We start from the raw sequence: 25,909 nt of genomic DNA, 5'->3' as shown, positions 1-25,909 counted from the left end.
TATTTTGCCCTCCTTCTTAGAATTATATTAGACGGGTATAGAATTCAAGACTGACTGTTACTTTCACTCAGCACTTTGATGATATTATTCAGTGTCTTTTGACTTCTGTGGTTGCTTTTGAGATGTGTGGTATCTGCTTAATTACTATTCCTCTGTTTTATGTTCCCACTCCTGTTGTTTTTCCCTCCCTTCCTTCCTTCCTTCCTTCCTTCCTTCCTTCCTTCCTTCCTTCCTTCCTTCCTTCCTTCCTTCCTTTCTCTCCCTCTCTCTCTCTCTCTCTTTCTTTCTTTCAAAAGAGTTTTGCTCTGTCGCTTAGGCTGGGGTGATCTCGGCTCACTGTAACCTCCGCCTCCTGGATTCAAGCAATTCTTGTGCTTCAGCCTCCTGAGTAGCTGGGATTACAGGCACATGCCACCACACCCGGCTAATTTTTTTGTATTTTAGTAGAGATGGGGTTTCACCATGTTGCCTGGAGTGGTCTTGAACTCCTGAGCTCAGGCAGTCAGCCTGCCTCAGCCTCCCAAAGTGCTGGAAGCACTTTGAGAGCCACTATGCCCGGCCCCCTGTTGATTTTAAGAATTTCTTTTGTCTTTGATATACCAGTTTAAGTGGGAGTTTAGTCTTACCCTATTCAGGACATGGCTCTTGGATGGGAGGATTCCTATGGTTCACCAGTTCTGGAATCCTCTCAGCCACCATCTCTTCTGATATGGGCCTTCTTCCATCCTCTCCATGTCTTCTGGAACTCCTCCTACACGTATGTGGGGCTTTCTTACTGCTTTCTCCATATCTTTTCACTGTTCTTTCTATGTCTTTATCTTTTGATGATGATTCTTGAGGATTTTCTTCAGATCTGTCATCTAGTTCATGATTTTTTTCTTCAAGTTATTTAATCCTTCCACTGAGTTTTTAGTTTAAGTCACTACCTTTTTCACTTAGAGGTGAAATGTTTTTCAAATTATCTTCTTGAACTTCATTAGAATGTCTTGCTCTGAGCTCCAGTTTTCAATTTCTTCTTTTATGTCTTTAATATTTCCTAACATACTTATTTTGCAGCTTGGCTTATGGTAGACATGCAGATATTTGTTGGATGAATAAGCACATTATTAGTTTTGTTCTGACAGTTCTCAAATTTGAAGTTCTCAGGAGTCTAAGCCTGCTTTTTGTTATGCCTGTTGGCTCTGTCTTTCAGTGGAATATTTCCTTGTGTGTATTTTGTAATTTTGTATCATGAGTTTATCTTTATCAGGGGATTCTCTGAAGCCTGGGCTGAAGGTATATCCCTCCAGCAAGATTTTCTTTTTCTTTTTTTTTTTTTTTTAAGAAAAAATCTAGTTTACCAGCGGTGTCACTGGTTGAGAGTTTCTAACCCCATAGACCACATAAATAGCAAATTGGAGTGAGGCACAGACTCAGCTCACACATGACTTCATAGGAGACATTTTTCTTCTTTCCATGCTCAGGCGAGAACAGGCTCCCTGTTGTCTTCCTGTGCTAGTAGAAAGATATTTTTCTGGCCTATCTTTTTACTAAGGGTATAGCCCTCTGTGGGTCCTGGCTGTATACAGTTTTGGTTCGAACTCCTCACCCTTCATAAACAGAAACCCTCATCTTTGGGCCCTGGGTGTGCATTAAAACCCACATCACTATTTTGCCAAGATTGGGGCCTCCCACTCCCCCACCAGAGCAGCTGCAGAACTAGCTCGCGTGCTTCTGGTTTTCAGTTCCTTTTTCACTTAAGGCCCGTAGGGATTTCCCTTCCTATCTTGCAAGCTCAACTAAAAAGAGTTTTTAATATTTCTTATCTAGCTGTTTTATAGAGGAAGCGTTTAGGATATCGTAGCTCACAGATTGTTGGAAATAGAAGTCTTCCTCCTTGGTTTCTTACCCAAAGCAGTGCCATCCTTTCTTTGCCCGTGGAGATCATTTTATGGTAGGAAGTGATGGGGATATGGTGATGGTATCTTGATCCTGCCAAGGTGGTCCATAGACTGTTAAAATGTAGAGGACCATTGACCTAGAAAGACTTCAGATTAGTACTGAATAATCTATGTGTTCTTTGAAGTTGGAAATACTCTTTTGGGACAAGATGTTTACTGCTATTTGTTAGAAACTTTACAGCGAATGTCCTCCTAAAATAATAATGACAGAACACACAAGACTGAAAAAACATCAAGGGCTTAATCAACACAACATATTTGCCTAATCATGGATTCCAGATTTGTAACAGCCCAAATGCTTGGCATTCTGTTTTTTTCCAGACTGTTTCTAGGGTCTGACATGATCACCAGTCCCACTCCCACCAAAGAGCAGCCCAAGTCCACTGCCAGCGGGAGCTCTGGTGAAAGCATGGACTCTGTCAGCGTGTCATCCTGCGAGTCGAACCACTCAGAGGCTGAGGAGGGCTCCATTACCCCCATGGACACCCCTGATGAGCCTCAAAAAAAGGTATATACTCAACCCTTCTCATAATTCCTAATGCAGGCACCTACATGCTCTGCCATACCACAGCGAGGAATGTCTGTTTTTAAGTGGATCACTCTGTAGTATTTTGAAAGTCACGTTTTGAACAAGCATCAAAAGAAGAGTTCAGTTTGGGGACATACTCCTAAAAGAAACAGGTGTGAAAGCACTAAGCAGTTTGGTTTATTCATTTGGCCTTTGAAATATTGTTCTATACCCACCTCTTAAGGCACTGGATTTATTTAGGGGAGGTAGGACTACTTAGAAAGGGCAAAAAGTCGGAGATGGAGATGTGTCAGGTTCTTGGTGCCATATTTTGTCTTAGCCAAGCATTTATCACAATAATGTTGCATAGCATGCCACTCCAAAAGTCAGTGACTTAAATCAACCACTATTTATCTCTCTTATGTATCTGCTGGTTGGCTGATCTGGGTTGGGCTTGACACTAGGCCACAGATTTGGTCCAGGTCTGCTCCACTTGCCTCTCATTATTTTTGGAGTAATGGGCTACCCAGGGCATGCCCTTAGCATGCTAAGACGGACAAGCAAGAGGGCAAGCCCAACTCGCAAGCATATATCAAGCCTTTACTTGAGTCGTATCAACCAACATTCTATTGGCTAAAGCAATCATGTGGCAACATTCCACATAAGTAAATGAAGCAGAGAAATAGGCTCCAGTTTTAGTGGGAGGAACTCTGAAATCACAGTGCAAAGGGCACAGATGCAGGGGAAGATGAGGGATTGGTAACAAGGATACATTCTCCCATGTTGGAAAAAAGGAAACTGATGAGAGGTGATAAAAGAATTTCCATCAAGTTTCTATTTTCTGTGACTGCATAAATAAAAATTTAAATACCAAAATATCTTAATCTTAAGATCTTAATTAAGTCCAGTCTTTTTTTTTTTTTTTTGAGATGAAGTCTCACTCACTCTGTTGCCCAGTCTGGAATGCAGTGGTGTGATCTTGGCTCACTGCAACCTCTGTCTCCTGAGTTCAGGGGATTCTCCTGCCTCAGCCTCCCGAGTAGCTGGGATTACAAGCATGTGCCACCATGCCTGCATAATTTTTGTATTTTTGGTAGAGATGGGGTTTCACCATGTTGGCCAGGCTGGTCTCAAACCCCTGACCTCAGGTGATCCACCCACTTCGGCCTCGCAAAGTGCTGGGATTACAGGCATGAGCCACCACACCCCACCAATATCAGTGTTAATCTTCTGTACACATCTGCTTCAATCTGTTGGTTGAAGGGTTTGGATCAGAGAGTCAACTATGACATAACTAGAATTTGCACCATTTAGGGAAGGTTTCTGGCTAACCAAGCTTACTCAATAGTGACTTCTGGCTCCTTAGCTTATGGTTAGGTCAGTAAGGTAGATGTTGGCAATGGTTTCATCCTTTGGTTTATATCTACTGCTCTTCAAGGGGACATGTGTGTTGCTTCACATGGTGTTAAAACAACAGTAGTAATCCCGGAACCCTCAAGTGACTTTGTCATAATGTAGCCAATCCAGGAAGAGCATCATATTCAGGATTCATCAAACTGAGATGACTAATTTGCTTCTCTAGTTGGATTTCTCAGCTTTCTGCTTTGAAATCCAGGGGATACAATCATTCATGCTTTAAATGTTGAAAGAAAGCCTTTGTGGACACCTACGGACTGGCCATGCTCTCAAAAGGCATTTTTCCTCAACCCGTGATGTAGTCATTCTTCGTGACTTGACATGCAAATTAGCTTTGTCAAAATCTGGAATGCAGTCTCATCATTCACTTTTTCACAGCCTCTGAGGTTTTATAGGCTCCATTTCTGATGGTAGACATTGTAGGAAAGTAACAGCTGAGGTATTGCCCACATTTTTGTGGGATTTCTCCCTGTCTCTCCAGGAAGGAGATGGAATCACAGTCATATCTTGTGGCATAGTGGAAATGTACATTGGTCCAGATGGTACCTTTTAAAACTATGCAGAAGCCCAGTGTGCTCTCTCCTGCACATTCCCTCACTTCATCTTTTTTGTCTCATCCCTCATCACACTGGCTTTTTAAATTCTTGCAGAAGTCATGGCTGTTTATTCTTTGGATGAACCTTTCTTAGAGTCATACATTTCTATAGACTTAAACATGAGTGATTCACTTGGATGCAAGTAGTTCCTGGACTGCACAATCCCTGCATATTAGCTAGAAAGGCTCGTGGTTCTCCTGCTTGGCACATAGCTGGACTGGGCTGATCTCCATACTTCCTTCCTGCTCTGAGAGCCTGTGACAGCCGCCTTCTCCAAAAGTCCTCCAGACTGTCATTCTTCCTTTCCCACATGCTACACTGTAAGGTTGCTCTTAAAGGTGAAGTGTAATTTGTTTGCATTCCTTTCTTCATTCCCCTGATCATGATTTCTAAACATTGATTTTTGTACTTGCTCCTCACTTCTTAAATTCTCAATAGGAATTTGGGGGCTCATCAGACAGTCTGTTTAGAGCTGCCATAACCCAGGCATAGTCTAGGCTTTATCTTAACTATAAATGTCACTAGAATCATAGAAAAATCTAACAAAGGAAATAGAGTTTGGATAGAGGAACATGAAGGTGAAAAAATTGACTGAATAATTGGAAAATGTACCCCTTAACTAATATATCTGCAAAGAAACTTATGCTATTAACTTATCTATCATCAGTTAGTCCTCAAATTGAGCCACTAAGTTGATTCATTTGGGAACATAAGGAAGAAAAAAAACCCAAAAACCAAAACAAAAACTAAACCATATTATGGTAGAGCCACAATCAGACCCCTACCCATGAGAATTGTCACATCAGCTGGCTGGCTGTAAACTAACCGTCCAATAGAATTGAATGTATAGTTATGCCATAAGAGGAAATCTACAGGAAATAAGATAATAGACTCCATTTTAATCAGAAGCCTGATAACCAGAAAGCTCAACTTCTATACTGTTTCCATGGAAAGGTAGATAAATATGAAAGAAATGTTATTTATTTTATAAACAACTTCCAGAATATTTTATAGGATTAACATGGTATAATTTAGCTTCAGTCATTCCAGGAAATTGTTTATAATTTTCTACAATAAGAATTGGTATTTTAAATGGTTCAATTTAATGATTTTTAAAAGTACCTCTTCCAATAACCTCTTTCTTTGGTTATTGGTATTACATGGATGAGAAATGTGTAGTTAATCAGAAAAGCGCATTAACTGTAGTACTCCGTTTCTTAATTGTCCTTGATACACATCATGAAAATGTGTACAGTTGGCTCTACTAGCAAATGTGGAAAGTGGTGAAGCTGCTTAAAGGCTGTATTTCCCTTGAGAAAGTCACTTTTATGTTCTGAATCTTATTCTCCTCGTCTTTATAGTGCTCTGCATTTTGTTCACAAGACAGTTGTGGAATTAAAATGGGATAAGATAATATGAAAGCTCATCATAAGCCTCACAGTGCTAAACATACCAAGGTAGCGGCATACTATGTTGATTCATCTTATTGTCATCAGCCACAGGCTGAGCCTTGGCCACGTGCTTGCTCGGGGAACTCGACAGTGGGAATCAGGGAGCTTGGGTTCCTATTCTAGGGGTGCTGTCAACTAGCTGTGTGGACCTGGAGCCCCAGTTTTCTCCCTGGGTCTCAGATTCCTCAGCAGAACAGGTATGGGACTAGTTGATGTTCAAGGCCTTTCTAGCACTAATATTCAATGCAGAGCCGTATAATCTGGGGTACTTCTCTTAGAAACTTCTAAAAATACAGAACTTTCTCTCTCACTACGAAATCTGACTACAGTAGGACTGAATCAACTGTTGGCAAGGCTTTCCTCCAGCCCCGTAAGCTTCTGACTTCTTTGGGAACCCATATTGCCTCCAGTTTCTGGTGTCTGCTGCCACCTTCTGGTTAACTTCCATAAGAACAGCTAAAACCTAGGGAAATAAAGAGAACTGCTTTGCCTCACGTGGTTATAGAGTGATTAGGTCACACTGAGTTACCGATAGGCATCTACCACTGATGGGGACTTGGAGTACTTACACCAGGGATGAGACACATGTGTGCTGTGGGCTGTTGTGGAGGAAATAACTGCAGTCTATCAGTCTTGATATCTACCTCTGCTTTGAAAATTGCAAAGCTGTTGGCCAGCGTTCTAATCTGTTTTCTTCTGGGGTGTGTTCACTCTTCCAGCTCTCTGAGTCCTCCTCATCCTGTTCTTCTATCCATTCCATGGACACAAATTCCTCAGGGATGTCTTCCTTAATCAACCCCCTCTCCTCCCCTCCGTCCTGCAACAACAACCCCAAAATCCACAAGCGCTCTGTCTCGGTGACGTCCATTACCTCGACTGTGCTGCCTCCTGTTTACAACCAACAGAATGAAGACACCTGCATCATCCGCATCAGTGTGGAAGACAACAACGGCAACATGTACAAGAGCATCATGGTGAGGAGCAAGCCCTGACCCAGGAGCGGGTTTCCATTTAGATTGTGTGTCTGTGTCTGTCGGCCGCTCAGACTAACAGCCCTAAATATGCACACTCAATATTAGCATGTACATATATGCATTCGCACAGAAGGGATGTGTGTCAGTTCCAGGTCTCCCTGGGCATAGATGCTGAATGATGTATGTGTATAAAATATATATACATATATATGTACACACATAGTGTATATAGGATATAATTTTCACATCTTAAAGAAATGCTAAAACTTATTCGTTTAGGTCAGTATTAGCCTTTTGAAATTCTCAATTTGGGTGACTGTGTAAATGTGCTCCAGGGAAGATGACTCTGCTTCACACGTTTTTGGAAGCCTTCCTATGGAATTATATGTCTGGTTTCATCATTGAATTTCCACACATTCTTAGCAGTGTACTCCCCTGATGGCAGATTTTTGTCATTTAGTCATTTGGGTCAAACCTAGTTAATAAAGTGGATGATCAAGCTAGAAATGCAGTTTGAGTTAATGAGGAATGATGCTTATAAAATGAGACTGACCTTTTTGAGCTTCTTGTAAAATCTGTGTTTCTGAGGACAATTGCAAAGATATTTTTAATAATGGCAGTCTTTTGGGAATACACACAGAGCCTCTCATGGCGATAACCTCGGGGATGTGAGGTCTGGTATGTTTATCACAAGAATAGAAACTCCTTAGTTTATGGGAGATCATCGTGTATTGGAAATCACATTATCCTTTGCAGCAAAATCCCACAGCTAATTCCACATCTCTCCTCATCTTTATCACTCGCCTCTTTGAAGGCACACTCAGTGCTTACAAGCTCAGGTCTGAATCTGGCATAAGTGGTATGGAGGCTCCACAAAAAAGCTTTGCTAAAGCATTTATAGAGTCAACAAAATATCAAGCATTTATTGCGTACTAGTCATTAGATTAGGCTTTGGGGATAGGGAGATGAGTGAGACATTTCTGCCTTCGAGGAACTTTTAATCAGAAAGGAAGCTCACAAAGCATTATTCACGATGTGCAAAACAATAGAGCCAAGATCAGGTTGTAAAGGGCCTTGTGGCCCACACAGAGGAGTGTGTTAATCCCGCAGGCAATAGGGTCTTGTTGAAGGCTTTTAAGTAGTAATGGGATTTGCTCATTAAGAAAGTCATGGCATTGTGTTTGCTGGAGTGTGGGGGTAGACTGGAGGCGAGGAAGCAAGTTAGGAAGCTGCTATCATGTTCCATGTAGGAGAGGATAAGGGCTTGAATGACGGTCATGTGGCTGGAGATGGTGAGGATTTTTTAAAGCTTTTGATGAGGTAGAATTGCAGAATCCATTCATTTAGTTACCAACTTTTTGGTTACTGTTGTGGAGGACTAGAGGCTGTCTGGGCAGTTGGTGGGTCTGTGCGACATGAACTACCAGAGGAGGATATTTCAGGGACATTTAAATCAGAGGTACCAGTATGACATCAGATGGCATTGTCTGATAGATGGTCAGAAACATGGGCTGGTGCAAGGCTGATGCTGAGATCAAGTACTGGGGTTGTCAAACCCCACAGGGGGGACGTGGTCTTGCGAGAGTGAGTGTAGGATGAGGCAGAATGCAAGTGGTAATGAGGGAGGGGCTAGTAAAGGAGCACCTGAGAGGTAGAGGAAACACAGGGTAGCCAAGGTCCTCCATGTGGTTACTGCCTGCTCAGCATGGTCTCTTCAGCTGGGACCTCTTACCTGCGCCAACCAGAGAGAACGTCCACTGCATAACTCTACAGTGCCTCTGAATTTCAGCGTGGATTTGTACACCAAACAGTTATGTTTTGGGACATGCCTGGTCAGCGTGCACTCTGCTCAGTCTGGGGGAACTGAGAGTGGTTGAACTGCACAAACCTCTACTGCCCAGGAGGAGTCATAGGTTGTGCATGCCGTCTCAGTGTTGGGAGGGTAGTGAGTAGAAGATCCCCTGCCCCCTGCCCCGAGATTCCTCCTTCCCCAGCAGATGGGCTGCCTCTATGAGAATCACCTCTCCTGCCAACCCCTTCCTGTGGCCCTTTATATTGCACCAGGTGGTGGCACTCACCTTTCATGAAAATCCTGCCAGTGCGTGTCACAGGCTTATTCTGGAGAGACGACACACTGCTCTCGTGCTCTCATTCTAATTGTTAGGCCTCTCAGGAGAAATCTTGCTCACAGGACGTACCTTTGTGAAATTATTATGCTGTGTGCTGTTGACCAGAGGATGGAAAGAAATCAGTCCAGGTTCAGGCGAGACTAGCAGTTCTCAAACTTTTTGTTCTCAGGACCCCTTTATACTCTGAAACAGCACTGAATATTCCAAAGAGCTCCAGACTATGTGGGTTGTATCTGTTGATATTTACCACATTAGATATTTAAACTGAGAAACTTTCAAAATGTTGATTAATTCATTTAAAATAACAATAATGAACACATTGCATGTTAATGTAAATTTTATTTTTTAATGAAAAATATCTATCTTTTTCCAAAAATTATTGAGTGAGAAGGGTGGCATTGTTTTCCATTTCTGTAAGTCTGTTAAAATGTGAGTGAGACTGGCTTTGTTTTGTTTTTGTTTTTACTGTGAGTACAGGGTACTGAAGAATACAGTGACAGCTAGTAGACTTGTAGTGAGAAACCACTGGACCGATTTGTGCTACGGTACCAGCACTTCCATCCACCATAGCTTCTGCAATACCTATGCAAATGTCGACAGAAAGAAAAGACAAACAGCATCTTAGTATTATCATGAAAATAATTTTGATCTCATGGATCCCCTCACAGATTTCAGGGACCCCACGGGCCATAGATTACACACTGAGAACTGGTGGCCTAGAGGACTCGCTTTGCAAGAGCAACTGATGTCCCTGGAATCCAAGGCCCTTCCACAGAAGAAGAGACAGCAATGAGCCCTTGTAAAATTACCTCCTCAGTGACCATGGAAAAATGTCTTCTACCCCTGAGCCCATCACTCTTTTGAAATGACCTTTCTCTCCATTATGTCAATCACAGAGTCAGTCTCCCAAGATCCCTTACACAGGGAATGCAGTATTTCTGTCACAGGAAAGTCAATGAAGGTGACACCAAAGCATCGTTCAGTACCGTGCATTCAGTACAGCAGCCACTGGCCATGGGTGACAATGGAACATTTGAAATGGGAATACTCCAAATTGAGATGAGCTGAGGGTAAAATATATGCCAGATTTTGAACACTTAGTACAAAAAAGTAAAATACTGCATTAACAATTTTTGTATTGATTATATATGCTGATGTAATATTTGGGGTGTTCAAGTTAAATATCACCTTTCAAAAACTTTTTTTTTTTTTTTTTTTTTTTGAGACAGAGTCTTGCGCTGTTGCCTGGGCTGGAGTGCAATGGCGCGATCTCAGCTCACTGCAACCTCTGCCTCCCGGGTTCAAGCGGTTCTCTTGCCTCAGCCTCCTGAGTAGCTGGGATTACAGGCACCCACTACCACGCCTGGCTAACTTTTCTGTATTTTTAGTGGAGACGGGGTTTCACCATGTTGGCCAGGATGGTCTCAAGCTCCTGACCTCGTGATCCACCTGCCTCGGCCCCCCAAAGTGGTGGGATTACAGGCATGAGCCACCACGCCCGTCCTAAAAAGTTTTTAATTGTGGCTACTAGAAACTTAAAATGAAATATGTGGCTCACATTTGATACCTATGAGTGCTAATTCAGTCTATCAGCATAAGGATGCACGCTTGAGCTGTGAATACTCATTGTAATCATAAGTTTGATTCAGCATCGCTTTGATGGTACAAAGTAATAAACATGCAAGGGAAAGCCCTTGGTCATCTTGTCCTCATTGGGACATACCTGGGGAAGTTTAAGGAAAGGAGAATGAAGGTAGCCTGGCTGTCTCATATGACTTATCCACCTTAGCCTGACATGCATCCCCTGAAGGGAGGTCTTCTCCTTTAGCTTTCTGCTACTAAGTGTGACCCAGCTTTAGGAGTATTTTCTTCATGCTATCAAAAAGCATATTTTCCTCACTTAGAATTTTGTGTGCACCTACTTTTCCCTTGTAAATGAATATGCCAGATGTTTTGGTAACAGACACGTGAACAAGATCTTTGCTGCTTACAAGGATCCCTTTGTAATGCACATTGTTTATGGAATCACAAACACCAGCTGCTGCCCCAGATCAGAGCGAGGCATCTTGGTACTGCCATCCTCAGGCACACAGTGGCAGTTTCTTGGAGGAAATGAGCCTTCTGTATGTGTCGAGGGGGGTCGTGGGGGGCTTTCTATGGTCCTCTTGCCCCCTGGTGAGAACAGCTTTTATTTTTAAGTAAGAATAATCTGAGTTTTCATTCACTTCTTTCAAACTTAAAGAAATCACCCAAGGTATGGTACGTAATTTAGCTTTCTTTTCATGTTGCTCTGCACACCCTGCAAATAGTTGGCTGGCAGGCAGCGAGGTGAAGGGGAGAACATCAGAATTGGGGACGAGGGAAACCTTTAACTTGTGCTTTTAAAACACTTAGAAGCTGATGTTTATTGAAGCATAATTTGCATGTAGTTACATATGCAGATCTTAAATGTTTGATTCTTTGAGTTTTAATAATTATATATATCTGTGAAACTACTACCCCAAATCTAGATAAAGAACATTTCCATCCCACCTGCCAGATTCCCTGTGCCCTTTCCAATCAATCCCCTCTTAACCCAGAGGTTCATTTTCTAATGCTACAGATTCGTTTTTCCTTTTTTTGAAAGAATAGACTCCACTGGTATGTAATCTTTTGTGTCCGGTTTCTTTTGCCCAAGGTGATGTTTGTGAGACTCGTCTGCATTGTTGCATGTGCCAGTTCTTAGTTCCCTTCAGTTGCTCAGTAGAGTTCTATTATGAATATACTATGATTTATTCTCTTTTCCTGTTGATGGAGATTCAGATTGATTCAGTTTTTAGCTATTCTGAATAAATCTGCTATGAATGTTTGTGTACAAGTCCTTTTGTGGACGTATGTTTTTATTCTGCTTGGTAAATGCCTAGGAGTGGGACTGCTGAATCACAGGGTCACCTGTACTTTTTGAAGTGGTCAATGGGCAGAACTGTGACCATTTTTATCCCGTGGGATGTAACCAGTGCCATAGAAGCAGTTCAACGTGGGAGGATAATTTGGGGCCAGGACTAACAATGCTTTGCATTTTTCACAATTCCCTCATATATATTCTTTCACGGGAACTTCAACCACTGTGGAGGAGATAGGCAAGGAAAGTGTTCTCTCCATTTTAATAGCGGATGACGCTGTGACTCAGAGATTAGGTGACTCGCCCATCATCTGTGGCTACTAAGGGTAGAACCAGGACTAGAAACCAGGGATCCTGGCTCTTGGTCCAGTTCCAATTCCACGAGTCCATTCTTTCTGGAAAGGCATCACAACACAAGACAGCAAGAATGAGAGGGTCAGGAGAACTCCCTCAGGAAACGTGAAGCTAAGTACTTTACAAACCTATTCATTGTCTTTGCAGTTGACGAGCCAGGATAAAACCCCCGCGGTGATCCAGAGAGCCATGCTGAAGCACAATCTGGACTCAGACCCCGCCGAGGAGTACGAGCTGGTGCAGGTCATCTCGGAGGACAAAGGTGGGCATCCTTCCGAGACAGGCATGTTCCTTCCCAGGGCAGGTGGCTAGCACATGTCCACAGTGCTCCGCATTTAGAAGGCAGGAAACGGATACGTATTGTTTTATTGGGACCTAGTGGTGGTTTTTGATAGTGCAAGGGTGAACAACCTCACCTGTAGAATCACCGCACTTGTAGAATTAAGTATCTCAAACCGCTCTCCGATTCCCCAGCTCTTGTTTTTCCTGCAATTTTGACGAGTATTTCTTCTGCCCAGTCTTTCTGAGCTCTTCAAACACTTTTCCAGGAAGAAGTGTCTCCCTGTGCCAGGAGGCAGAGGGTAGGGTAGTCTGTTGGGCATTGCAGGTGGCCACACACCTCCTTTACCCAAGAATGTGTTTCTAAGTTGTGTGTGAATCTGAAATTTAGTGGTTCCTATAATAATTTCTCATCGTTTCAATTAATCATGTATGAGAGTTATTTTCTTTATTCATGATCAATTTTAATATAACACAAACCTCTAACTTGAAGGTTATTTACCTCACATTTATTGAGGCAAAGAACTGGTAATCTATGAAAGGCTTCAATATGCCTGGGAACATAATATTTAAAGAAATCTCTTTTATGAAAGACTTTTTGGGGGAAATAATCACCCTTTCATGTATCTGTCTGCTAATATGAATTTGGGGATTGTATTTGTTGAGAGAAGGAAACAGGCTGGTAGATAACTCCTCTGTACCTTGTCACTTCACAGACAGTGACTGTCAGGATAGGTCTCTTCTCCAAGTGCAGAAGGAGCAGCAAATATTGTTGACCGAAGCCAACCCTTTCTGCTGCCAGACTCCAAACTGTCCCTTGCAGCCACCTTAAGTAGTCCTCTGCTCACCAACAAGCAGCGTCCCCTATAAGTGGGAAGCATTCCACAAGCTAGGCTGGGGGATCAGCATGTCACCCAGGGCTCTATCGCTGGTTTAGAGGAGAGTGGCTGAAATTAGAATACTACCTTCTCCTAGAGATTAAAAGCTACAGCCTCTGGGAAAATTCTTTTTCAGTTTCCTCTTGGAAGATTTCTCATTCATTCAGCTGAGCCTTAGGCTGTGGGGCAACACTTTCTCAGTTATAACCTTTTAATGTAATTATAGTTATAATTCTAAGCCTAAAAGATGGTCTGAAGTTGTACCATTTTGCTTACAACGCAGCACGAAGGTGAGGCCGGTGGGTCTAAAGGTCCAGGAGTCTCGAGGGGTAGCCAGGACCCAGTGTTGCCCACCAGCTGTGTGGTCCTAAATGCAAGCTGCTGGACCCCCGGGCCTTGGTCCTTAATTAGAGACAATACCCTGCTGGTTCCTCGTATGTCACAGGGCGATTCTGAAGATAACAAGAAATCGTGTACCTGAACCTGGGGAGACGCTAAGTGATATATAAGTGTGAGGACTATTATTACTGACCCGTGAGTATGTGGGCAGCAGCATGGGACATTTTGAGGGGATTGTTCTCCACTGAGCCTTTGTGCACAGAATGTACAGGAGTCACTTGGAACCTGCTCATATCAGTCTTGCTGTTGGATCTCAATGTTTGAAGTTAACTTAAGACTCAATTTTTCCAGTTTTACAACCATATGCCTCTCTGATTGCCTCCCCCACCCCACTACCACAGAGCTACACTTGCACATTTTACCTTTCTAAATTCTGTTTGTTTTTTCAAATACTCATTACACTTGAGTGCTAAATACTGTAAACCTTCTTGTGGCGATTCCTCAAGGATCTTGAACCAGAAATGCCATTTGACCCACCAGTCCCATTACTGGGTGTATACCCAAAGGATTATAAATCATTCTACTATAAAGACACATGCACACATATGTTTATTGCAGCACTATTCACAATAGCAAAACCTGGAGCCAACCCAAATGATAGACTGGATAAAGAAAATGTGGCACATATACACCATGGAATACTATGCAGCAATAAAAGATGAGTTCATGTCCTTTGCAGGGACATGGATGAAGCTGGAAACCGTCATTCTCAGCAAACTAACACAGGAACAAAAAACCAAATACTGCATGTTCTCACTCATAAGTGGGAGTTGAACAATGAGAACATGAGAACACATGGACACAGGGAGGGGAATATCACACACCGGGGCCCGTTGTGGGGTGGCAGACTAGGGGAGGGATAGCCTTAGGAGAAATACCTAATGTAGATGACGGGTTGATGGGTGCAGCAAGCCACCATGGCACGTGTATACCTATGTAACAAACCTGCACGTTCTGCACATGTACCCCAGACCTTAAAGTATAGTAAAAATAAAATTAAAATTAAAAAATAAAAATAAAAGTGAGGCCGGGCACAGTGGCTCACGGCTGTAATCCCAGCAGTTTGAGAGGCTGAGGCAGGTAGATCATCTGAGGTCAGGAGTTCAAGACCAGCCTGGCCAACCTGGTGAAACCCACCTCTACTAAAAATACAAAAAAATACCAAAAAAAAAAAAAAAAATTAGCCAGGCGTGGTGGTGCACGCCTGTAATCCCAGCTACTCGAGAGGCTGAGACAGGAGAATCACTGGACCCTGGGAGGCAGAGGTTGCAGTGAGCTGACATTGTGCCACTGCACTGCAGCCTGGGCAACAAGAGCGAAACTCCATTTCAAAAAATAAAATAATAATAATAATAATAAATAACTTAAATAAATAAAATAAAACTGAGTCAAAATAACTTTGCTTTGATGATTTCATATTACACTTGGAACAATCCTTGTTCAAAAATTACAGATGTCTAGTTGGGAATCGTTGAAGTTGAAAATAGTTTAAATATTAAGAGATACACAGGAAGGGGGACATCACACACTGGGGCCTGTCAGGGGGTTGGGGAAAAGGGGAGGGAGAGCATTAGGACTAATATCTAATGCATGCAGGGCTTAAAACCTAGATGACAGATTGATAAGTGCAGCACATGTATACCTATGTAACAAACCTGCACGTTCTGCACATGTATCCCAGAACTTAAAGTAAAATACAATAAAATAAAGATATGCACGTTCAGCACATGTATCCCAAAACTTAAAGTAAAATTTTTTTAAAAAAAGATACATACTTTCCTACATGGGAAATAAAATACTCGTTTGATGGGATTACTTCAAAAAATATTTCAATATTTCAAGTAGAATTCTGGAGTGCTGTAGATTTTCTATTTTTTCGATGTCATTGGATTATCTTAGTCTTTGAGAAAATCTGCACACTGGGGTGGAAAATGGACTGCAGGAGAAAGGAAACCCGAATTCAAATCCCAGTTCTGCCATTCACTAGCTGCCATCTTGGGAATTTTCTTTAACTTTTCTTGGCCTCTGTTTCCTACTGTACTTTTTTTTCTAGCTTTAACATTTTCTATCGGAACATTTAATTCATGGAGTGAATTTCTAAAATCTCATTTGTACTAATTTTTTAAATTGGGATTGAGAAGCTGGGGCCAATTTTTGGGTTAGTGATGGTGATCACTGTCTGGTTCAGGTCACATTCCAGAGATGAAGGGCCGTAGTCCCTTCTTGTGTCTGGGCAAGGTTTACACAAGTCCCGTTCTTGTGTCTGGGCAAGGTTTACAAGCTGCCATTGTCAGTGCTGAGCTGACCTCCACAAGCTGACCATCTTATCTTTCCTTATCTTTTTCAGAACTTGTGATTCCAGACTCAGCAAATGTCTTTTACGCCATGAACAGCCAAGTGAACTTTGACTTCATTTTGCGCAAAAAGAACTCCATGGAAGAACAAGTGAAACTGCGTAGCCGGACCAGCTTGACATTGCCCAGGACAGCTAAACGGGGCTGCTGGAGTAACAGACACAGCAAAATCACCCTCTGAAGGGAGGGACCAATGGCCCTTTGTTTGCCAAAGGCAGAGTGGGGCTGAGAAACAGGCTGCGGTGATTGCAATTACCATCCAGTGTTCGAGGATCATTGGTGAAGTCAGCAGATATTTATTGAGTTCCCGTGGTGTGCAAAGCATTATGATAGGCATTGTGGGGAAATTGGAAATGAATTTGACATGAAAAGGATGAACAATTCACTGATTCTCTTTGACTTATTTGAGACTAAAATGCAGAATTACCAACATTTAAAACATATATATGCACACGTATTTGGTATGCATGTGTATATATATGAAAATATATAAGAGGGACTTTATGGGATAGTATGGACTATGGAAAAACAAATTTGCACAATGGCCTGGGAAGTTGAGGTCACTTTTTACAGGGAAATAGAAGAAACTGAGAACCTAGTCTCGTATATTCTGAGTAAATGGAATCAGTCCTGGGAATAGAGAGTGTCCTTTGTGCCAGTATTACAAGAAGCCCAAACTTTATTTTTATAAAGGGAGAGGATGACTTTCTCAATCAAGTGCCACCAGATAAAAACAACTGCAGAGGCTAGAACTGCCACAGGCTGCATGAAAGGCCACTTTGGAAAGGGTTTGGATGAGCTGTTGGCCTTCAACCTCTGCCTGCATCTGCCACTTTCTGCTACCCCAAGGAGGCCAGGAGGAGCTTCGGAGGACCATCGCCCCACTGGTCTAGCCATCATGACGCCTCTGGAGGTGTCAAGCTCCTGAAACAAGCTCATTTCAGTTTCTGGCAACCCCGTGTATTTCTGTTTTCCCCCTAAAGAACATATCACAATCATTGCACAAATAACCATGTTCTTTGGTAATGAAGCCAGAAAAGAAAGCACGAAAGAATGATGACTCATTTGGACTCTTACCTGTCTTGGAATGTCAGTACTTCATTGCCTTCTCTGATTGCCTTTTGCATGTAAAACTATGTGTCTGGAGTCTTTTGCCATCTGGATCCTAGTACCTCTTTACTATGTGCAATTTCTTCCTCAGGTGTGGAAATTTCTACTGCAATTGACTACATTTGATTATTTTGAGCTTGTGAAAGATTTCTGAACAGTGATTGTCCTGTTAATAGCCCCTCAGAAGATGTTCCCTGCTGATAACAGCATCCTATTTTACTTATTAACTTTTACAGCATTACTGTGCCTAGTCATGGGGAAAGAGATGGGGCTGTATAGATTATCTGAATCATTTGTCTAAGAGGTACATTCTTCCAGATGGAATCAATAACTTTTTTTTTTCAGGTTCCCATGCTTGCTATCACAGGATCATTGTTAAGTGACACTTTTGTCTCTCATAACACCATCACACTCTTCCTTCCAAGTCTGAGCTGTGCTGGGGTTTGAACTAAAAGCCATATGTGGAATATTGACATGTGTAAGAAGCACTTTCAGAATGTTGTCCTTTTTAAGAAATGATTCTCAAAATACCAGTTTTTATTCCAAAAATAAAGAGAACAAACCCAGAATATGAAGTGCAGATTGTAACATGGAGCTATTTTTTTCCCTAATCCCACAGTACAGCTCCTAAAGGTTCTGTGGGATTTGCGTTGCATAAATAGCCATGTGAATTCCGCGAGAAGCACCAGGGAAAGTTTAGAGATTTGTGGCAATGGACCGAGGAATGGGCCAGGAAGTCCTCCGATTTCCTTTGGTCTTTCCAGGAGATTGGACTACATATTGTAAAGACTGACTGGGTTTCAACTAGTCAAAAAGCACTTTCTTCTGTTTTCAATCCCTGTTCGATTTGTGCTTCTGTGCTTGTAGGAGAGATGGCCAGGGTGGCAGCCCTCATGCAGGTTGAAGTATATGTAGCCTCAGCCTGATATTCTTAGTGTGAAGGTCAAAAAAATATATATAAAACCATTGGCCTGGTTGAGGGTGTGACCACCAAGACATGTATGTTGTGCCCCTGTGCTCACCCTGTGTATTTATACTGTATATGTAGAGTCTAGATTTATATACTGCAATGTAAAATATATATATATATATATATTTACCTTTTTTAAAGACAATGCAAATTCCAAGTAGCTGAAACTTAGCCTCATTTATTTAATGCCACTTTAAATGTCTTAAATTTGTTTCCTGGTGGACAGCTGGGTAATGCGTTTAGCTGCTCGCATGCTTGTCTTTCTGCACCTCTATCATCTGTTTACCTTTTGGTTAAACTAATAAACTAGTTTGGGACTTGGCTGGCATGTGCTGCCAGACCCAAAGGGATTGTATCTGGATTATTAACCAGGTGGGTTTTGGGTTCCAGGTGTGTCAGTAAGCTTTTGGGAAGCCCGCTGGATCGGTTGGAGGAGCACAGGGAAAGCCAGTGGCAGAGTTTGGTAGGATCCTCCCGACTGGCAAGTGTCACGAGCCTTTGGGGGAAAGAATGACTTCCTTAGGAGACTGCAGTCAGAGATGATGCTGTTGCTAGATTGCTGTTCTTGGGGATGGAGTCTCACTCTGTTGCCCAGGCTGGAGTGCAGTGGTGCGATCTCGGCTCACTGCAATCTCCGCTGCACCAGTTCAAACAATTCTGCCTCAGTCTTCTGAGTAGCTGGTATTACAGGTGCGTGCTACCACGCCCAGCTAATTTTTGTATTTTTAGTAGAGGTGGGGTTTCACCATGTTCGTCATGCTGGTCTTGAGCTCCTGACCTCAGATGATCTGCCCACCTCGGCCTCCCAAAGTGCTGGGATTACAGGCATGAACCACCGCACCCGGCATGGGGACACTTAATAATCCAACTTAGAGTGAGGGTCCAAGTTGGCATTTTGTCGCCTTTCTGAGAGCCTTTCCCCGCATTTTGTGATGGATACCACCTGCATAATTCTTGAAACTGCTCATGGTGCCCTGGAAGCCAGGGGGACCTCCATGGAGGGAGGAAAGGCATTCCCAAAAGAATTACACTTGAAATCCTTTTAAACTGATCCATGCAGTTTCCCCAAAGGCATTAGGTCTAAGGCCAGCTTCACTGAACAGATGCACAGTATTGTCATTTATCATACTGTTAAAAACTTCCCAGAATTATTTTCCAGTAGATTTCTAAATGGATCCAAATTATCAAATGTTCCGTGCCCTTGTGGAATTTTTAGAGGAAGCCAAGTAGATATTTTAATAATAGGAAATTGATAATACGGGGTAGGGCAGAAAAAAAGGGAATTTTGTCTTTGGTACTTGGTTTTTTGAGATCATTCTAAAAGCCTGTTTCCCTTGTTTTGCCTTTTTCTAGAAACTGGGCCTGGGGACATTTTGCCAGGAGGAATAATGTCTTAAACTTGTCTTCTTTGGAGCATTTGTAAATTCTCCTTGCAGCACAGGATCATTAGGAGGTGTACAATATTGCTTTATGTGTCCTGATTACAGTGGGACTGAGAAGGTTCCTGACTCAAACCTCCTTTTCTGCAGATGCCTACTTTTCCACTGGGAGAAGTTATTTCCATTGCATTTTGCATTGCTTTTCCCCCTAGACTCTCTCTTAAAATTAAATACCTTTGGAAGGGATGTGTTAGGCTAGGCTAGGATGGTCCGAAGTAACAAACCAAGAAATTTCAACAGCTTAAGACCGAGGTTTTTTTTTCTTTCATGGGACAGTGTAATGCAAGTCAGGAAACTCCTTAGTAGCTTTTCTCTAACAGCAGCTCACAGATCCAGGCAGCTTCCATCTTGCAACTTCGCCATCTCGGTGTTTCCCTTCCAGTCACAGTGATGATAAAGAGAGTAAAGAGAACTCACAAACTGTTCCCAACTGCCTTAGACCAAAGCGACACCTCTCACTTCTGTTCACAGCCCATCGACCAGTCCCCGGCCCCGATGTGAGTACAGGGGAGGTGGGAAATGCAGGAGAAACCTGGAGGAGTTGATGCACATGACCACCTCTGCCACAGAGGAGTAATGCCTTCTCCTAGGGTGCATGGGTTTGTTCACCATTGGCAGTCATCAGAAAGTGTTTGGAAGAGATGGCAGTGAGGACTTGAGAGGAGACTGCACAGAACAGAGGAAGAGTTGAAAAGAGAGAGCTGCTGAAAGAAAATACTAGAAAGAACAATTTAATTTTGTCTAGAATTAGCCTTGATCTTATTTTTTAATTTAGTTTTATTTTTTGAGACAGGGTCTCACTCTGTCACCCAGGCTGGAGTGGCGCAACCTCAGCTCACTGCAGACTCTGCTTCCTGGGCTCAAGCGATTCTCCAACCTCAGCCTCATGAGTAGCTGGGACTACGTATGCAAGCCACCAATGCCCTGCTAATTTTTTTTGTTGTTGTTGTATTTTTTTGTACAGATAGGGTCTTGCCATGATGCCCAGGCTGGTCTCGAACTCCTGAGCTCAAAGCAATCTGCCTGCCTTGGCCTCCCAAAGTGCTGGGATTACAGGCATGAGCCAGCGCACCCAGCCGATCTAATTTATTTTTAATTTTTAACATACAGTCACTCACCAACAATTTATTTTCTTCTGATTTGGTTCCTACTTTGATGACACTAGGAGCTACTTTACAGATGTAGTATTAAGTCAGGTTAAAAAAAGAAACCTAGGAAATGTAAAGTATTTACACAAAACCCAACAGATCAAATAGGAGCCAGGCAAATTTAATTATTTTAGACTCACAATTTGGCAACCATTATTGGGTGTGGTTTCTCAACATCTCTACCCAGAAACCTTTGTGGAAGCAAGTTTCTTATTTAAAATTTCAAGGAATCCAATGTATGTAATGTTTTCTTAAGAGTTTGAAGGCACCTTACAAATCATGTAGTCAGTGGCCTCATATTACAGATACGGGGCTGAGACACAGAGCAGTTAAGTTGCCCAAGTTTTAGGGACAGAGCTCTGGATCATCAAACCCCACTCTAAGCATATCACACTGGGCCAGGCACTGAATGGAGGAGGCTCTCCTGACAGACACTTCCACAGCCTCACGGAGCTGGAGAGAATCCCTGGGATCTGTGGGCTCCATCCCCAGCCTTCCAGTCACATGAATTCCCACAAACTATCTCGGTCAGCTGGGCACCTGGTTGATTCTTTGAAGTGTCTGAGGAACATTCTACTGAGGGTCAGAGCACTGCCACCTACTATCCTGAGCATCATCTCCATCCCACAGATGAGGAAACGGCCATAAAGATGATTATTGTGAGTTAGCACCCCAGCTGGATTGGAATCCATGTCTGATCTGTAGTCTCGGGTGTTCCCCAGGGGTGGCTGCAGCGGGAGAAACTCCTAGGAAAGGCAGCAACTGACAGGAGTTAACAAAGGAGGAGCCAGTGGGACTGGGGCTTGAGTGGCGTTCAGGAGAGCCAGTTTTAAGACCTCCTGGATCAGCCTCCCTGAAAGCCAGTTATCAGTAGCCAAGTGCTTTAACACAGGCTTCTCAGAAGAAATCATTTTTATTCCTACCATTATTTCATACCAAAGCATCATTATGTGCTACAGTTCCAATTTCTTACACAAGAATGGAAAGGGTTACCAGTACAGCAAGTTAAAAAAAGAAGACGACTGAATGATTTAAGCTGTTTCTGAATTGCTCCTGCCATAAAAAAAAAAAAAAAAAAAAAAAAATCAAGGCACCAGTTTTGAAATGGGAGAAGCATTCTAAATGAGACTGTTAGCTTGCCCCTTGACATCGATTTCTGATCCTAATTTATTCAGTATCTAACATCCAAGTCTCCAGCAATATGTTATCCGAAAGTTTGCAGTATGACCAGCTGAATAATCAGTATATGAGGCTTCACAGGGGAGACAGACATAGGTTAGAGGTGCCAGCTTTATGTATCAGGCCGTGTGTGTGTGTGTGTGTGGTGAAACAGAGAGTGCAAGAGTGAGAGATTAAAACATTAAATGTTACTGAGAAAACAAGAAACGAGATAGATTATCCCCCAGCAGCTTGGAAGTGGGTGCAGTTTGGTGAGATCTGACTGCCTCAGTCTGACTCCCAGGCCACTTACTACCTTAGGCAAGTTGCTTCCCTTAGCTCTTTGCCTTATCTGAAAGGTAGGGATTAATGAATAGTTCCTACTTCTTGAGGTTCATGCTGTATTAAACTGCACAGCGCACGTAGGGAAAGTGCGGTTCACTTTGGTGCACGATACAAGAGTTAGCTGCTGTTATTCCTGGGAAGCTTCTGGCCTAAGGGAAGTCATGTCTTCAAAGAAGCCCCCCACCCTCCTCCCCGGATGAGCCAAATGGTCCAGATGTGAAACTCTTAGAGGTGGGGCTTCCATGTGTGGAACAGCACCCTGGGAAAAGCTAAGCCTGCTGCTGCTCTGGGGAGAGGCTGACTCATGGAGTTGGAGGGCATCCAGGGCTCCCGCAGCTTGTTCCACGGCTGGGGTCCAGAAAGGCTCACAGAGACGGGGATGTGGGCCCAGCACAGCCTCCCTGGCCAGCCTGCAGGCTTTGCAGTGTGCACTCACGCTGGACGGGCTGTGACAGGAGAGGCTGGCTGATGTCAAGCAGCCCTGGGCCAGAGTGTCCCTCTTGGGGCCTGAGAGATCGGCCACCACACAGAGCTGGCAGCAATTCCCATGAGTCCCCACCTTCTTGGGTGGATTTTTCTCGCCAGAAACTCTGCTCCCTGCTCCTGGGTACTCCCTCCTGTGTCTGTCCACAGTCCCTGTGTCTTTCCTACAGGAAGGGGTTCTCAGCTCTGGTTCCAGAGGCCCTGTCCAGGGACAATGGAGATGCTTGATTGTGAGTTATTGCTCTTCCCCAAGCACTGGGGGCACTGGACACTTCACTTGTTCCTTTGCAAGCAGTTCAACTCAACACCAACTCAGTCTGTCCCACAGCTGCAGACTTAAAAGGATAAAACTCTAAGGACAAGGCTGTCACCACTTCCATTTGAAGCCTCCCTCCTACCACACTATTTTCCCCATTGGTTCCCTCTCCTCTTTCTTGGCCTGTGCACTGGCATCACTGTCTGCAGCAATGGGTTTGCTTTAGTCTCTTCTCCCTGCTCCTTGCACTTCTCTCCCGGACTCTGCTCTGAGCAGCAGGACTTTGCTCCATGTGTAGTGCTCTGGAAGCTGCCTCTTTCCTCTCCCCTCAGATTCTCAACAGGCTTGCACCACTCTGTCCCTTGCACTCAGCTCTGCTCATGGTTTCCTCCCCTGGGCTAGGCCTGAGCAACAATATCATCCCCTTCAAGTCTTCACAATTGATGCTAGCAATTTTTAAAAGTAGTTAAAGCCCTTCAGGCCACACCATCAAAATGCCTGGACAACTCAACTCCTGTCTGGGGGTCTGTTCCAAACTTCTCATTTCCTTTTGGGAGAGGAAACTGTCGCTGATTAATTTCCAAGCGTCTAAGAACAGAGAGAGAGAGCTGCCCACTCCACTTTGAAAATCAAAGTCCCCCACTAGCAAGAGCCCAGACATCCACCCAGCCACCCCTGGAATGGGAAACCCCCAGCAAAGCCTTGCCAGGTCCATGGGGGCAGAGCTAGTGCCCTGTGGGCCCTAGGATTGCTCAGACGTGGTAAGTTTACTAAAGCACCCGTTCCAGAGAAGCCAGGCTGGAGAACTATAGGGAGGGGCATAAAAACAAACTCCATAAATTAAAAATAAAGAGAAGGCAATCCTCAGAGACGATTCTTCATTCTTTCCACTCTTTTTGAGGGCAGATGGGAGGATGGATGGCTTTGGGTTGGAAGCAACACAGCTGGTGTCACAGGGGCTACTGAACAAAGATCAGCTCACGTATTAGCACATCCATGGGTGGAAGCAAAATACTAGGGCATTTCAGTAATTCACAGAGCAGAAAGGAAGCCACTCTTTTGCCCAACAACAAAGTTTAATGGAGCCATTCCACCACTTACCTTGGAACCCCATTCAGTGTCTGACAATTCTGTCAATGAATTCTTCCTGAAAGCTCACCTAAACTCCTCTTGCTCTGTCCCTGGGATAAGAGGGAGCACCATTTTTCACGTAATCTTTTGTAATATAATGTACTAAAATCTACCATCATTACTTCTCTCTTCGCCAAGCAGGCACAAAAGGACATTGTCCAGACTTGGGTTCTTGTCTCAGCTGCCCTACACTGACTTAGGGTCGCGGGCTCACAGGGAAGCCCCTCATATGTCCCTCCTCTCCTGCTGGCCCTCCTGCCTCAGCTGCATTTAATTGAGGGGCAGGAGGTTCCCCTGAAATAATAAACATCACCACAAAACATCATGTGGGCATGACAATTACTTCCAAAGCTGTCTGCTCTTAGTTTTCAGAACATGTCACCCCTTACATGCTATTTTCTTCTCATATAGCCAGCCTCATTTTAACTTTACTTTGTCATTCTTTAACTCCTTGGTGAATTAACTTCTGTCAGGGAGATCACTTCTGGATCATTTCTTTCCTCTGTTTAGTTGGCGAGAATGTCTCAAAAGCACGTTATAGAAAGCCTCCTGGGAAGACGCATCTTTATTTTATAGTTACTAGCGGGAGGGATTTGCTCCAATCATAAGGGAAAAGCCGTAAGATTCCCAAATTTGTAGCTGAGTGGGAACTTTTCTTGTTTTGGACATCAACATTTTACTGGAAGCCTCTGTATTATCTGTCAAGATGGTAAACAAACTTAGAATTCTCCCAGAAATGCTGGGCTCTGTGCTTATGATGAGGCAGCCCTGAGAGGGAGGCAGCCCTGAGAGGGAGGCAGCCCTGAGAGGGAGGCAGCCCTGAGGGGGAGGCAGCCAACTTGCCTTGCCAGCATGATTGTGTCTCAGTCTTGTTTGTTATCAACCCCAACACATGCTTAACTCTTCTGCCCTACCGAGTTCCCAGGAATCCCACTTAGGCCCTTTCATAGTCCTGCCAGGCAATGCCTGGACAGCATCTCCACCCACTGTGCCCAACCCTCCTCCCTCTTCTGAACTCCAATTCATCCTCCAAAACCCAACCCAAATGTCACCTTCCCAGCAGAGCTGCCCTGACAGTCCTCCTCTGCCCATTTTGTTCATCTCTGAAATAAAGCCATCCTGTTGGGCAGCCACCTGCTTTATGTTGCTCCTCCACTGGACTGTGGGCCCCACACAGCAGTAGAGACCCTACCTACTCCTCTGAGCGTCTCAGTGCCCAGCACAAAGCCTGCAGCAAGGCAGTGTTCACAGCTTGGTTTTTGAGATTAGGGGTAAGCTTGATCTAAACATTCAAGCAGTCACTGAGATCAACAAGGATTTTCTTTTTGTTGCTGCTGTTATTTTTCCCCAGGAAAAAGCTCTTTGGCCTTGGACTGGTATCACAGTATCTCAGTATCTTTTGATGAATGGATAGACTGACCTGTAGCACAAAATGCAAGATGGACACCTCCACTCCCTCCCACTGGGGGCTCTCTTCCATCTTTCTGTACTTTGGAATCCTTTTCAGCTTATATAATGGTACCCATCAGTTTAAAACAACCCTCACTGCACAGGAAGGGCAACAACCACCCTCCCCTCATTTGCCATGGGGATCACACAGCAGTGATGGTTCCCCCTGACCCCGACATCCTTGGTCAAGGGCAGACCTGGGAATCTCTGCAGCGCTGGCCATTGATCAATGCCTGTGGAAGCAATTGACAATCATATCTT

General features: G+C 43.6%; 1 protein-coding gene across 4 annotated transcripts in view; it reads left to right on the top strand.

The window, feature by feature from the left end:
• Window positions 1–18,589, top strand: part of RGL1 (ral guanine nucleotide dissociation stimulator like 1) — a 282,899-nt gene extending 264,310 nt beyond the window's left edge. For all 4 annotated transcript variants that reach the window (XM_030818761.1, XM_030818759.1, XM_030818760.1 and 1 more), the window contains 4 exons: window positions 2,262–2,448; window positions 6,631–6,885; window positions 12,397–12,511; window positions 16,153–18,589. In XM_030818761.1, the coding sequence (XP_030674621.1) occupies window positions 2,262–2,448; window positions 6,631–6,885; window positions 12,397–12,511; window positions 16,153–16,340 (745 nt within the window). In that variant the 3' untranslated portion in view covers window positions 16,341–18,589. The remainder of the gene's footprint in view (window positions 1–2,261; window positions 2,449–6,630; window positions 6,886–12,396; window positions 12,512–16,152) is intronic.
• The last annotated feature ends 7,320 nt before the right edge of the window (window positions 18,590–25,909 follow it).

The sequence above is a fragment of the Nomascus leucogenys genome, chromosome 9, assembly GCF_006542625.1.
Source record: "Nomascus leucogenys isolate Asia chromosome 9, Asia_NLE_v1, whole genome shotgun sequence".
NCBI lineage: Eukaryota > Metazoa > Chordata > Mammalia > Primates > Hylobatidae > Nomascus > Nomascus leucogenys.
This window is presented reverse-complemented; position numbering and strand designations above follow the sequence as displayed.